We start from the raw sequence: 16,202 nt of genomic DNA, 5'->3' as shown, positions 1-16,202 counted from the left end.
GACCACTCCTCCCGTTCCACCTCACAGAAACCTCAGACCCTGACCTCGGTTTCCTGCCATGTTCCTCTGCTTTTCTCTCTTCCTTTCTACAAATTCTTACATGAAGGTACTCACTTAACTACACCAAAGGTTTTATACATGGAATTCTTCCTCACTGAGCCCTTCCCACTCATACACCAAAGACTTTATACGTGGAATTCTTCTTCCTCACTCAGTCTGTGACCCTTTGCCTCCAACTTTGCTCATGTGCTTTTATACAGTACCCACCCAAGATCCTCAACCTGGAAGCGTTCTCGAATCTGTCCACTCTCTAGGGTAGTTAAGCCTAGAAAGCTAGAGCAAGCTTCAGGTAGATACAACTGAAAACCGCTATGAATCCCAGATCTCCAGCTTAGCGTGCATAGATCATGTAGGCATCTTCTCTGCATGCTCTATGAGGCTCTATATTATCCGTTGTCTTCTGTGTATAACCTATATAGGCAGAAGTAGCTGCCTTCAGTAGATCTTTTAGCCCTAGAAGCAGCAAGATAACTGCATGACAGTGAGAACCTTGTCATTACACAAGCATACCAAGTAACCTATAAACTGAGCGTGTGTGTGTGTGTGTCTGTGTGTCTGTGTGTCTGTGTGTCTGTGTGTCTGTGTGTGTCTGTGTGTACAACAACTAAAGAAAAAGAAGCCATGAAGGCAAATGAGGCAAAGGAAGGTGTCCCTGGTCGGTGTTGGAAAGTATAGCTGTTCCCAATGCTTTGGGTTCCCGAATGAAAGACACCTGCGCATAGCCTTTATACTTTGATATGCCTTAAACAGCTCAATGACTGGACCGCTTCCTAATCTCCACGTGGCTAACCCACCCCCTCCAGTATTCCCGAGTTATTAATTACTAAAGTCTACATTCCATCTTTATTAATTAATTAATTAATTAATTATTAATTACTAAAGTCTATATTCCGTCTTTGCTGCCGTAGACCCAGTTGGGTCCCCCTGGGGAGCGATCTCTGGTGGCTGTGCTCTCTGCCCTGCACCTATCAGACATGGTGGCTCCCTTCCCTTGTCCTGGCATGACACATTTCTCTCTTCCTCCTTCCTCCCTCAGCCCCTGGCCCGAGGATCCTAAAAGTCCTGCCTCTGTCTCCCTGCTCAACCATAGCAACTGGCAACTTCATTAATCAAGCAAAACCAACACGGGGTAGGGTTCCCATGGGGTCTTATGTGCTGATGTGAGGATTCTCAGGAAGTTTGGGGGACCCAGATTAGCATAATACAAGGAGCATTAGACCAAACCCACAACAGGAAGGAGCACAGCAATGGGGGAATTCATAAAATCGTATTACAATCTCAAAATATAAAAAAAAATTAAAAATATCTGTTAAGAAGAATTATACAAAAGACTGACTGTCAAGTAGAAGTTAAATTCAATTCTGCCTATCTTCTTTTTCATTAATTAATTTATTTACATCCAATATCCATCCCCCTCTCTTCCCAGTTGCCCTTCCCACAGCTCCTTTTCCATTCCTCCCTCCTCTTCACTTCTGGGAGGGCGAGGTCTCCCCCCTGGGTGTCATCCCACCCTATACTCTGCAGGACTAGACACCACCTTTCCCACTAAGGCCAGACAAGGCAGCCCAGTTAGGGGAATAGGATCCACAGATAGTAAACAAATTCAAGGATAGCCCCAGCTCCAGTCGTTAGGGAACCCACAGGAAATAAAGACCAAACTGCAAATCTTCTACATATGTGTGAGGCCCCTAGGTCTTGCCCATGGTAGTTCTCTGGTTGGTGGTTCAGTCTCTGGGAGCCGCCAAGGATTCAAATCAGTTGACTCTGTTGACTTTTCTGTGGAGCCTCGATCCTCTTCAGGGCCTGCAATCCTTCCCCCATTCTTCCACAAGACTTTCTGAGCACCTCGGCTCTACCTATATGAAACCAAGAATTTATTATTGTTGTTGACATGTTCTTCCACATTCATAATATTCTCCTTTGGAAATTATAAAAAAATTATACATAATTGTATGATCTATCGATGTTTTATGTAGAAACCACCTAGATGGACGCTCGCAGAAATTAAATCACAAACGATAGAACATGGCCATTTAAGTGTTATAATTATTACATTTTGCCACATCAAATTTGACATTTTTTTCCTGGCACTTTATTCATTCTCCCTTGGAAGCCCTATTCACATTTGTGGCTTCAATTATCACCTCATGAGGCTCCTCAAAACCAATCTGTAACTCACACATTTGTTCTGGACTAAGCCCCAACTGTCCGAATGACGGTCAGACAGACAGCTGTGTATGAATATTCTACTGACACCTCAGACCTACCACACCGAAAACAAATTAATACGTCTAGTTCTAGCGCAATCTTTTCCCCTCCTCCACGGTTTCTAAGCCACACCATCGTTTCCAAGTTCTGGCAATCATGCTAATCTTCATTTTTTTGTCCCTCTCTCCTCCCAAAGATATGTTTTCTTGTCTCAGATTGCATTTTCTCAGACTTAAAAACTCTCTGTTTATCCCTGCTTTGTGTATAGTGTGGCATATAAATTATTTAAAATTATATTTACATTTCACTTGTTTTGTTTTTTTAAAAGCCTTTTTCTCTTTTTCTTCCAAAATGTTATGCATGCACATCGTGTGTTTTGATATAATCCATGCCCCCCTTTCCTCTACTATCACCAACCACACCCCCCAACATTATGTGCTCTGTTCTTTAAAACCCACTGAGTCCACTTCTTGGTTTCTGCATGTGCATGGGTAACCACTCATGTCCTGAATCTCTAAAGATATCAGACTCTTCCTCGCCCAGAGGCCATCAATTTCCAATGGCAATGGCTGTTCAGCTATAGGTGAGACCCATTCCCACTCTACTATGGTAGGATTTTGTCTAGCTTGATCTTACACACGTCTTGTGCCTACTGTCATAACTACTCTTAAGTCCATAGGTCCTAACTTCCATGAGTTCATGTGTGAACCTGTTGCATCCCTAAAATACTGCTGTATCACTGTCATTCTCCATCTCTGGCTCTTGCCATCGTTGTACCCTATCCTGGGATGAGAAAGAAAGTGAGTGTGATGGAATTGACCCAGTGAAGCACTGCATCTTCTTCTCTGCACATTGACCAGTGTGTGTCAACTTGCTTCTACTACAAGAAGAAGCTCCTTTGATGAGGCCTGAGTGATGCCCTAGTCTATCTGTATAACTAACTACAGGTCATTAGAAGTTGATTTAATTGTATGTCCATGTAGCACAATAATAGTAGTAGGTTCTTTCTTAGCACCTACAACATGCCTAACTAAAGACACTTGGCACATATAATGGTGCTAGCCGTGGATTCCATTTTCTTGAGAAGACCCTAAGTTCAACTGGACATTTATGCCACTCCTGTAGCAGTAGGCGTACCTCACGGCTGGTTGTCATTGTAGCACAAAGGGTTCACACCTGGGTGAAGTTGATGGTCTCTTTCCTCTAGCAGCTTTTATAGAAACTCCCAACATTATAGAAGTTTGCCAGCAGGGACGAAGCGTTCAGGTCTTCTATCGGTTAGATTTCTCCACTTACTAGGGCAGAAGTAGGTTGTATCTTCAGCAATCAGCAGTAGGGTCTTGCTATCAAGTTCTGGAAGATAGCCAAGACAATTGACACTAGCCTGTTAGGTTTGGGGCCTGTGGATCTACACTGACCAACAGGGACAAAAGAGTTAACGCATTTCTGGCTCTGGAGAATATTCGATGAGAGTTCTCTCTAGCAGTGTCATTGTCCACTGTTACTATTTAACTCTGTTTAATCTCTCTCTCTCTCTCTCTCTCTCTCTCTCTCTCTCTCTCTCTCTCTCACACACACACACACACACACACACACACACACACACACACACACTTCTACAATCCTAGGTTTGCATTTGCCTTCACCAAAGGTCCTTAGACTCAATTGTCATACACCATATTCCCTCCTCTCACTTGTCCTTCCATGTCCCCATTCTTTCTCTATTCTTCCCCACTCCTGCTTCATGGGTACCTCTATTACATCTCCCCTCCCTTTAAAGCTCCTCAATCCCGTGCCTCTATGACTAAGTCTATTGATTTCTAAATCTTCCAGGTACATTTGTTTCTTTGTTTATATATTTTATCTTTTCCCTTACTGTTTATAAGATTGTTAACATTGCTGATAGTTCTCCAAGTTGGTGGTGGGTGGCAAAGGAAAATCAAACGTGTCTCTATGCTCCTATGTATGTGTGTGTCTCTTTGCAGAAGTCTTCTTGCTTTCACTTGCATTCACTGAACACTTGTCAAGGCAGGATGTAGTAGTGTGAAGTCTTGTATGCCTGAGGCCTACAGACGTGTAACAACAAAACTCAAGGAAAGGGGACATATAGCCCTCCTTTTCTTGTTAGTTAGTTTCCCTTACTTAGGGACATTCCTGTCCTAATGAGCATTAACATGGGAAATTAATGTAGTATCAGGTAAAATAGTACATGCCCATTGATAATTACTTATGTTCGTAAATACCAAATTTATAAAATCACTACCTGCTTTAGTTAAGCCTGCAGCGATACAAGAAATGTCCTTGCTGCTCACAGAATGGTCTTTTCTGAATTAAACATCTTTTAGTTCCCCTCGTTTCATTCCATCCTGTAGTGATGTAAAATGGAAAGAGTTTTATGCTCGACAGATAATTATTTCTTTCACATACAAGTCAATCAAGGAGTATATGTTTATAGAACTTTATAACTAAAACCGAAAGAAAACCAGAAAGTAACTCCTTTTTTCTGGTCCCCACTATTGTTTTGCATTTATTTTTTCAATATATTCAGGTGGCAAACTACTAACAGCAGGCTTCCAAATATGCAAATACTCCCTTTGATGACCTGGGGACAGGTACAGAGAAACCTTCTCTGCTTTTCCAGAAAAAGTGTTCAATTTATTGAGGTCCACAATCGAGGTCTGTGGAATTCAAAATTAGGATGGTTTGGGTTAGCATAAGCATACAGCAGCATCCTTCCCGTGACCTTGATAGGAAACGAGCGGTTCTCTCCCGTCAGCCTGCTCTGTGGACTGTAGATTAGGCTTTGCAGATTAGAAAGCTATCCCCGGGTCACCTTCCAGTAGTTGCCATAGCACATCTGATCACTGCTGAGCGGGCCACCAAACAGTGACTGAGACCAAGGCCAAGCTAAGACTGTTGCAATTGCTGTCACTTTGGTGAAAATGTTTCATCATGAGACACATGCTAAAACCAGCACAGAGAAGCAGGAGATGGGAAAGGGGTAACAGCGAGGTCAGGGTCGTAGAGCTCGCATTTTGGCCCTTGAAGATGGAGCTCCAGGTTGGTTTTGAAGGTATCTAGACCTTGCAGAATCAAAAGTAACCATTATCACCGCCTTGTATTTACTAAAGGGTATTGTTATTTTGAGGTTGCTAAACTGCACCTCAGAGTATATTTTTAAATTTTTTACTTAATTTAAATATTTTATTTAAAATGTTTGATACTAGGGAATTGAAAGCAGGATCTTGACCTACATCTCTACTCATGAATTACAAATATGCACACATGTGCGCAGGCTCACACACACACACACACACACACACACACACACAGAAACACTCTATGAATAATTTGTTAAGTTAAATGAATTTAATTGAAAGGAAAATTTAATTACTTTTTAATCCTTTTTGCTATCTAAAGGTTTTGATTACAGTAAGTCAAGTGAAAACCAGGTACTGTATTATACACTATTACATATAGATGACAGATTATTATACAAATATTTATTTTACAATTAATGTTGTATTATCTCTGGCTGCACTTGTATGAAAACAAAAATATATACTTATGGGGAAAAATCTCTTAAACACCACTTGTCCCACGTCCACTTCTCAGCAAGCGATTTGAGACAGACTTATCTGTATTCAGCAGATAGTGTAAAGTATTGCCATGCGCCTTGATCCTGTAGGAGACGTCCAGACCAATAAGAACAAGCACTCAAACAATTTACATTTAAGCAGGAGACACAAGTCACATAGAGAATAAACCGTACTTTTCGAAAGGAATTTCAGTAAGTGACAGACAGGATCAGCGGTAAGAGGCCACTTTTATTTTTCCAGGATGAGAAAATGTAGCAAGAAAATAATACTTGAGCTATGCATTTGAAAGCCTTCATATGGACTCGTTCACTTGCATTTTAAATAAACAAAACCCACCCTGTGCCACTGGCCATACTGACATCAGCTGTGGTGAGGGTGAATGAGTTTTTAAAGGCTAGACAACTAAATCTCTGTTTAATGCTTTTCCTCCACCATGCCACCATGAAGAACACTTTTGTCCCATCGATGTATGTTATGTCTTCGTCATATTTATCTATGTGGGATGTGAGTATTTCTAAGGAGAATCCCCTGATTTTATTCACAGAACTTGGAACCCAGCACTTAGACAGGATTCATCTTTGTAGGCAAGAGCCTGCCGGCAGAGTGGAGAGAACTTGCTGCCTACAAGACCAAGGACAGAAAACATGAGTAAAGCGGAGACCTACCAAAAACTCCGTTCCTTTATAATGGCTTTGTGAATGAGGAACATACAGATACCTGCGCGCGCGTGCGCACACACACACACACACACACACACACACACACACACACACACACACTGGGAATGTTATAGCACAGCTCGTTATGAAAGGAGATATGAATATAAGCACAGGCTATTTTGTGTACGGGTAATATGTGTAACACATTAGGAGACTAAAGCCATACTCCATGTGTTACTGAAGAACTCATCATTCTGTTTCTTTAGAGGGAAAGCATGTAATCCAGAGCAGACAGTCTTCCAATGCCACAGTTCTCTCATGGAGAATTCTCAGCACAGGAAAGGAGAAATTTCAGGCAGGGAGGGGAAGGCAGCACGTTTCCTTGGAGGAAAGACCTGAAGAATGTTTGAGAACAATGAGTGAAACAGCAAGACTAGGCAAAGCCTGTGCTTATTCTCCATAGCCTTGGCTGGAGATACTTGGGTCCAGGGATGCTCTCCAAGTACTGAACAGTCGCAAATACAGGGCTTTCCCTCCACAGCTGGTCCTGATTTAATCTGTGTTTCATACAACTATGATGAGTTTCCAACCGAAATTCTTAGGGTTGTCATCACAGCTGCGAGATATGGTGACATAGAATGTTCTGAAGTCAGGTCATGTGGATGTCATTGAGAGGTCACACGCATCTCAGCAAGGGCCTACTGAGCCAAGTGTGTTGGCCAGGTGAGCATGACCCTTGGCAAGAAGTCAGAAACCTATATTTACTTTATACCTACCTCAGGCCCTAAGCATAAACTATGTTCACAAGAGCCATTCAATCTCACTGAGGTGGACTCTATCCACTTTTCCAGTTCTCACCTGACAGTATTATCTTTCCTGCTCCATGAGGGGGTTTCTAGGAAGCACAATATAACCTATTTAAGGTGTATAACACCTTTTTGGGAAAACAAAATACTAAGCAAATGTGAGGTGTTATTTTGATCAAAGAGCCTTCCAAATAGGCTGTCATGTATTGAATTTTAAGATTAAGTTGGCTTCTAATTTTTCTTTTTATAACATCTGGTCTTAACTCAATAACTATCCCCAAACTTTTCACAATATCATGTCTTCTCAGTGCAGTGACACTTCCCCATACCCACGCTTGATTATTGGTAACAGTCACAATATATAATATATAGTATACAATATATAATGTATGATATATGATATATAATATATAACAATATACTATATAACATAATATATAATAATATACAAGTAAAGCAACAATTATCAAAGAATAAGTAATAAATTTGAATAAGAACAGTGGAGATACATGGGAGAGGATAGAAGTCAAAAAGGGAAGTGAGAAATTTCATGATTATTTATAAATATATAAATAAATATGTATATATTATATCTTGAAACTATTGATAAACTTTATATAAATATATTTATACATTTATCTTTGCAATTTATATATAAATACATTTATATAAATATAGTTTATCCTTAGTTTCAAGATATAATATATATACATGTATATATATATATATATATACATGATTCAGAGACATGCAGGTAAAAATAAATGTTTACATAAACATTTGGGGTCTGAGTCCTGTAAAATGCTATATAAATGACTAGTCAGTAAATGAAATCCATCCGTGGAATATATTAAAATTGTTCTCATATGCAAGCATACTTCTGCGGGCAAAATTGTTTTTTTTAATGTTCATTCCTGAAGCTCATACAAAACTTCTGATATCTGATCATTTTCTGCACAAGAAAAATGAAAATGTGATTTAAACCAGCAGAATGAGAATGTAGTGCTTCATTTCAGGGGTCCTTATTATACAAAGCGTGGTTTAGATTAAATCGTGTCCAGTCGTGTTTCATAAACAGTTACTGTGGAATATAAAGGCAGAACTTTCACTCTGACCTTCATGTTTAAAAGAAAAACATACAAAAGAATCATAATCTCAGTTAAGGGCAGCTGAATACCTGGAGAAGATCACAACTCTGATCTTTATATGAAACCACACGAACAGTCCCTGGGAAGCAATTCCAGACATTTATTTAGTCGAGACCCTTAGCTGTATCATAGTACTCATGACTTCACGCCTCGCATGCACCCGGGCCTCCTTCTACTAAAGAGACCTTGGGTCTCGGGCTGCATCCGAAAACAGACACAGATGAGCAGAAGCAAAGCATACCAAAAACTTCACCAGGAAAAAGAGACCCAGTGTAATCACAGAAATTCTGTAGTTTATGCTGTTTTGGAAGAATAGATGGTAGTCAAGAAATATAAGGGGGGCAGTGGTGGGGGCAACAATGGAGCTGTAAAAATTAAATAAATGTAATCAGACAGTGGGACTTGGTTTAATGCTAAGGAGTTTGGGGCCTTAGCAAGGAGTTTGTTGAGATTCCTCTCCTAAGTCCCCCATTGTTCAGCTGTGAGGGAAGCTCAGAAAACCTTTATGACCTTTATGAAGACCTTTATGAGGAGAAGGGTGTGGAAGAGAATGACTTCCCACCTTAGCTTTTCCTCAGATGCCTCTAGGGTACCTGGGGATTACCTGTCCTGAGTATTATTGGTATTACTGTGGAAAACGATGGCTTCTTCCCAAAATCAGTTTATAAAAGGCACTGTTCTGCTGAGTTGGGTAAGACATCGTGAGGAAATGAATGAAGACCTGGAAATTTTCCTAGAGTTCACAAATGGAGATCTGAAGCCCAGTGACCGCAAAGCCTTCAGTCAAGGTATGAAGCTCCACAGTGCGCGTTCACGTCACACGGGGTTGGGCCAGCCTCGGTGCTGAGGTGCTCAAAAGAGACATCCAGACAACCCTGCTCTGTCCGGTGGGGATCTTCCTTACTGTCCCATCCCTTCCTCCTACAGTAGATCGGTCATACAGTAGAAGAATCACTGTCTCTCAGGAGGTGAGATGAAGCCTCCAGAATTATCCAAGGACTTAAATCCTTCTCTGCCACTTGAGAGCTTATGCAGTTTGAGGCAACATAAATTTCTGAGCTGTAGTTTACTCTTTTGGAAAAATAGCTATTTTTAAAAACATATCCCTGGATGTGTACGTCCTGAAATACAGTGTTTGCAACAGCATAACAATATAATCATTATCAGAAATCATGAGATAAGGATCTAACCTGGCTCTTGAATTATTAAGCCTGAGTTGTTAGACTTGTGAACAAAACTCACTGTGTTCTGTTCATAGATGCAGGGTTATTTCTAGCAGTAATGCTTTAGCCACGGAAGCCCTCCAATCATTTACTATTTGAAGGACACTGAGCTTACCTTAGAGTGTTCCTGTTGATACTCAGTGCCTTGGGCTGTGAGCTTAGGTACATTTCCAACCTTCGACAGTGTACATATCTTACCATAAATATACTTCTTCCACCAATGAGGAACAGTCATGTGTTGCCAATAGTTATTTAAACAGTTACATGATTAGCTATGTTGTGATCCCTAAAACAGAACTGTTAGCATGCCAATGTGGTCATTGTACATCGTAAGTGATGGACTGGTTCCTGAGAAATGGGTACAGATAATACTTTGCGGCAGTATAGAGCCTGAGTTCCAGGATTCACGGGGTGTTTGCTGTACTTAAATTTTTTTATAACGTCTGCATTTTCCTCCCGCCTCTTAACAGTTTTTAAGACTGTCTCTTCCTGCTCCTTCCTTCTGGTAAAGCCAAAAAGCCAACCTACTGCCATTCACAGCAAACACACAGAATTGGCCAATTCGTCCCTAGACTCCAGTTCACTTGGTCCTGGCTCTATCAGTCCGCCCGCCTCTTTCTCGTCTTTACCGTTGTTGTTAGCATTCACAGTGCCCAGCACTGAACCTTGTTTTCGGTAGATCTTGGATTCATGCTCCACTTCAGCCCAGGACACCCTAGTTGGCTTAACAGACGTGCCCCCACCTTTCCAGTGTTCCAAACACAAGTAAGCACCACATGCCTATTTTAGGTAGGATTAATCATAGGTCTGCAGTTCTTAAAATAAGTAATTAAAACTTGGCAGCTACAGATAGCCTTTTGTTGCCCACACCACTGCAGCGTCTCACTTTAATCTGTACGGCTTTATAAGATGGCTTTTCACCTCCATGAAGGCTAAATGTTTTCAGGAAAGTACTTCTGAGGTAAAAGGAAAATAAATGTCTACATGAGAACCTGTGGTTACTTTTCTTTATAACTTTTATCTTTTTTTTAAACAGAAATTGCCCAATAAAACGGCTCAAAGCAAATTGGGCTTTTATCTCCTGGGCAGAGGGAACTGGTAAAAGCATCCTCATGAGACATTGTACATTTGCATGTCATTCACTGCAAGCACAACAGCTGGAGGGCAAGTCGCTCTCGGGCCCCATCAGAGCCTAGAAGGTTCTTCAGGAGAGTCTCCTCAGAGCTGCCCGCTCTAAAGGTTGCCATGCAGCAGGAGGGGTTTTTAAGTATGTGGCTCCCAGATCAGCCATGCTGGGAATATGAATCAGATGCAAAGTAGACGTCAAGAGGAATGCTTTAACTGAGTAAGCAAGGCAGTCAGACCCCCTGAAAGGAGGCACCAGCCAGACAGCTGGCTTGAGAGCAGATCTTGTGGAAGAACCTTGGAAGGTCTCAGAGCCCACAAGCTTATGTAACAAGACCGTTGAATAAGAAAATGAAAAGAAAATGCGCCCATAAGGTAAACTTCATATGCATTAGTTCAGGATAAAACTTGGTGTTTTCAGTATTCCACCACCCTTTAAGTACCACCAAAGAAATAAGAGACTGTTAGGAATACAGTCATCTGGCTGCAAGAAAAACAGAAGCATGCTATGCAAGTTGTAATGTAGCTTCTGAGTCACTGAAGCCCTAGGCACTGTCCTGGGTGCTGAATACTTACCCATCTATCTGTTAATCGCTCAACATTTCAAGGATACAGGCAATTTCTTTTTAACCCAGACATGAACCAAAGCTCAGAGAAGTTGAATTATGATTCAAATCCCACGGATACCAAGTGGCTGGGATTAAAAATTGAATCCTAGAATAAATAACTTTGCTACCCATATTTAGCAGTGAGAGTAGAATCGATTGAAATTCCTATATGAAGTCAGGAGGGCGGGCTTCCCAGTTTAGGACTGGTATCTGAACATTTACAAGTTTACTAAATTTGTTCACAGCTAATGTTTATTAATTCTCTTTTAGTCTGAATTGAATTAACATAGTTTACAGATGTCTTTACAATGGAAAAGTGTTCCAATTTTAAAACTAAAGGATTAATACCGATAGATATATTAACCAATGGTGAGAAATCTTGTATAAGTGCATCATGGAGTCTGTAAATTCCTAGAGTTAGATTATGTCCCGTCTCTATGGAAACTAGACATTAAGGAGGAAAATCCATACGATTCTTTATATTCATTGTCAATTTGAGTGGATCTAGACTCACCACAGAGACCGTGGCGGTCTTTCAGAGATGCTCTATATTAGGTTAATTGTAATGGAAAAACCTGTTCTAACCTTGAAGAGCACTGTTCCCCATCTGGGGTACCAGACTACACAAAGCAGAATGTAGCTGGGCAACAGCACTCATCACCCTCTGCTTCCTGCCACCTGTGCGATGATGCTACGAGCTGCCGCCGGATCCTGCGCCCACCACACCACCCCACATGGACCTCTCAAACTGTGAGCTAAAATAGACCCTTCCTCCCCTACAGTGCTTCTTGTAAGGTATGTGTTACCACAGAAAAACGTAGCCGATATAATTGGTTAGAAAATCCATATGTCTGTGATTAAAAGCCAAGATACGGTCTATATATTTCTACAGATGGAGTTTTTCCTTTCTTATGGGAACAAGACATCGAGAGACTTGGTTAGTTGCAAAACTCATAGTGCAGATGAGACAGATGCTGGCTTGCATTATGCTGAGCATGAGCAGTTGTCCTGATGAGTGTGAATGAAGGAGACACAGTATCGCGTAACGGGTACACTGCCATCAAGGGTCACGAAACTTGTACTTCAAATCTTCTTCAGTGTGGTTCAGTGGAGTCATGGGAAAGCAAGAGCTGGGTGCAAGCTTATCTATGCCGTTGCATCTGGCTGTTAACCAGATGTTTTCCTACTGTTGCAGCTTACATTTAAGAGTAGCATTTGGAATGTCTGGAAGACTACACAGGCAATGCATCTTTCTCCTAATCTACAGAAAGTCATGTTTTTCTTGACTGAGCTTTAAAATGCAACAAACCATGCCAAATCCAAGCTTATCCTCTCTGACATGTGTCTTATGCCCTGGTGCTCAATTGCCAGTCAACTGGAGCATTAGATGCTTTCTCAGCTGAGTGGAAGACAGGATTCATTCTATTGTGTAACCGGAGGTGTCACAGCAACGGGTACTGGGAAACCATCTTCGCATTTCTGTCTTAAAGTGGGCTGTCTTTGGGCAACTTTATCAAAAAATCTTATAACCTAAGTGATATGATCAGGAGACATTTGTTTCTCACAGTTGTGGGGACCAGGAAGTCCTAGATCAAGGTATCCAGTGTGTGCACTTTCTAGCTGTGCACATAGACTATAAAGAATGCCAGTGGAGTGGCTACATTGTGCCTGCTGGGTAAAGATACTAATCCCCCTCATGAAAGTATACCTTCAAAACCCTCTGACCTTCTCAAGTCCCCACCACCCAGTGTTGTCATCATGGGAATTAGTATTTGAGCATATGAATTTGAAGCAGACACAGACATTCACATGTTAATAGAGACAAAAGATAAAGGAGATGCAAAGGCAAGACTCTCATCAGAAGATAATATTTAATATATGGTAATAAAGTCAAAGATGGACACTTCCCAAATGATCTAACATCCAGTTGGCATGGTGCTCTCCTGATTTATAACACCTTTGTTTGACATGTCATACATATTTTTGTATAGCTTTTCATTTTGTAAAATTCCAGTTATTTATTTTCTGTGTCACCCTAATAGCAAGATGCCATTTGTAGTTAGCAAAGAATACCGGGACAAAACCCACAACTAAACAGAAATTTATGTGCATCTGTCATTGTGTGTACCTGGTGCTGGGGAAACTGAAATGCATCGACACATTGTGGGGCATGTGAAAAGGACCAGTCAGGGATTGGAGTTGTGCTAAGTGAATTTGGTAAAGGCTCAAGGAAGTGAGACAGTTTCCCTGGCCTGGATTTCATAAGTAGGCAGAAAGGACTCTAAAATTGGAGAGTGCAACAAACTCCCACTGGGAGTTAGAAGGAATGAAGCACAGTGGATTCTGGAGTTGTAAGGTGCAACGGTGGGAGCTCTGATTTTTACCTCAGTCCAGTGAAGTCGATCTTGAGATTCCTCCTCACACCAGTCAGAATGGCTAAGATCAAAAAACTCAGGTGACAGCAGAGGATGTGGAGAAAGAGGAACACTCCTCCGTTGCTGATGGGACTGCAAGCTTGTAAAGCTACTCTGGAAGTCAGTCTGTAGGTGCCTCAGTACTACCTGAGGACCCAGCTATACCTCTCCTGGGCATATACCCAAAAGATGCCTCAACATATAAAAGAGACACGTGCTCCACTATGTTCATCGCAGCCTTATTTATAATAGCCAGAAGCTGGAAAGAACCCAGATGCCCTTCAACAGAGGAATGGATACAGAAAATATGGTGCATTTACACGATGGAGTACTTATTCAGCTATTAAAAACAATGACTTCATTCATTTACTTAGGTAAATGAATGGAACTAGAAAATATCATCCTGCGTGAGGTAACCCAATCACAAGAGAACACACATGGTATGTACTCACTGATAAGTAGATATTAGCCCCAAAGCTGGGACTACCCAAGATACAATTCATAGGCCATATGAAGTTCAAGAAGATGGCAGACAAAATGTGGAGCCTTCAGTACTTCTTAGAAGGGGGAACAAAATACTCTTGGCACATAGAGGGCAGGAGGGATTTCAGAGGAAGGGAAAATGAGCAGGGGGCGTGGAGATCAGGAATGGGAAGAGATGAGGATGATATACAGAGGGTCAGGAATTTGAACAGAGGTTTGTAGCAATGGGGGATGGGAAACTAGGGGTAGCCACCAGCAAGTCCCAGATGCCAGGAAAGCAAGAGGCTCCCAGGACCCAATGGGGATGAGATTAGCTGAAATGCTCAACAAAGGGGAGAGAGAACCTGTAAAGACCATATCCAGAGATTAGGCAAGGCCCCCATTGGGGGATGGGATCATCTACTCATCTCCAAATTCTTAACCTGAAAGGGCTCCTGTTTAAAGGAAATCAGGGGACAAATTGTGGAGAATAGACTGAAGGAAAAGTCATCCAGTGACTGCCCCACCTAACGAAACCCAGACACTATTGTGAATGCCAAGAAGTGCTTGCTAATAGGAGCCTGTTATAGCTGTTTCCTTAGAAGCTCTGCCAGAGCCTTACTGATACAGATGAGGATGCTTGCTGCTAACCATTGGACTGAGCACAGGGACCCCAATGGAGGACTTAAGAGAAAGGACTGAAGGAACTGAAGGGGTTTGCAACCCCATAGGAAGAACAATATCAACCATCCAGACCCCACCAGAGCTCCCAGAGACTAAACCATCAACCAAAGTGTACACATGAAAGGATCCATGGCTCCAGCCACATATGTAGCAGAGGATGGCCTTGTTGGGCATCAAGAAGGGAGAAGTCCTTGGTGCTGTGAAGTCTCATTTCCCCAGTGTAGGGGAATGCTAGGGTGGTGAGGTGGGGGTGTTTGGGTGGGAGGGGGATTGTGAGATGGGGGTTCCAGAGTGGAAACCAGGAAAGGGAATAACATTCGAAGTCTAAATTTATAAAATATCTGATTTTTAAAAAAAACAACAAACTGGGCTTGTCTGGAGTGGGCACTCTGTGAAGCTGTGTGCTATAGGGGATGATCAGCAGCGGCACTGGACACGGAACCCTGAGTCAGCTCTCCTCAAGCCTCACTTCCTGTCTCAGAGCTGATGAGTTTCTGCTTGCTGATGGTGTCTATCAAAACTGAGCCCCTTAAAGGGACCCCCCACTTTGATAGGACATGAATCTATGTAAAATGTGCTTAATGTCAGAGCAGTCTACCTGTGAAGAAATGTTTACCTTGACTTGGTTAATATTTTAAAAAACCCTTTAGTGATTTAAAAACACCAAAAAACAAACAAACAAAAATGCATGCATCTCAAAAGTCATCTAATCTTTCTTGGCAGTTTCCTCTTACAAGTTTATTCAAGAGAGGTTTTGTTAGTTTGCTTTCGTCTAATAAAAGATGGATATCCAAAGGTAAGTTAGTAATTAGTGATATCAAATCAAAGAAGAAAATAACGACAGCCCCATTGTCTGTGCCGATGGAACAGGGTTGCTCATACAACACCCAGGAATTTTCAGCACTACATTTAGACAGGGAGACGTGACAACAGTCTTGATGCACACCCATCACATAGAGGAACCTCAATTAAATCCTGTTTTGTTGCAAAAGCCAAAACCAGTGTGATACAATATGCACATTAGGGAATAAAGATTTGTTTTCAGCAAAAGAAATTTGCTTTTCATGGTTAAGTACTTTCCAGAAAGGGGATAGGTTTGTGAGTCAGATGATGGATGATCCAACATTGGGCAGTTTGTGAACTCCCAGCTTAGTCAGGAACGCTCAAACAAGAGTGTGATAGGATGCTGAGCTCCCACGAAAGCAA

General features: G+C 41.6%; 1 protein-coding gene across 24 annotated transcripts in view; it reads left to right on the top strand.

The window, feature by feature from the left end:
- The window catches only part of Magi2 (membrane associated guanylate kinase, WW and PDZ domain containing 2), a 1,483,910-nt gene that overhangs the window by 942,233 nt on the left and 525,475 nt on the right, over positions 1-16,202 (top strand). The window contains exon 1 of one of the 24 annotated variants that reach the window (XM_063285361.1): positions 8,919-9,268. The exons of the other annotated variants lie outside the window; for them this stretch is intronic. Within the exon in view, the coding sequence (XP_063141431.1) occupies positions 9,121-9,268 (148 nt within the window). The 5' untranslated portion in view covers positions 8,919-9,120. Of the gene's footprint in view, positions 1-8,918; positions 9,269-16,202 lie in introns of those variants that run through there. 24 annotated transcript variants of the gene reach the window in all.

This window comes from Rattus norvegicus, chromosome 4 (genome assembly GCF_036323735.1).
Source record: "Rattus norvegicus strain BN/NHsdMcwi chromosome 4, GRCr8, whole genome shotgun sequence".
In the NCBI taxonomy this organism is placed as follows: Eukaryota; Metazoa; Chordata; class Mammalia; order Rodentia; family Muridae; genus Rattus; species Rattus norvegicus.
The sequence above is the reverse complement of the archived record's forward strand: the minus strand, read 5'-3'. Positions and strand labels throughout refer to the sequence as shown.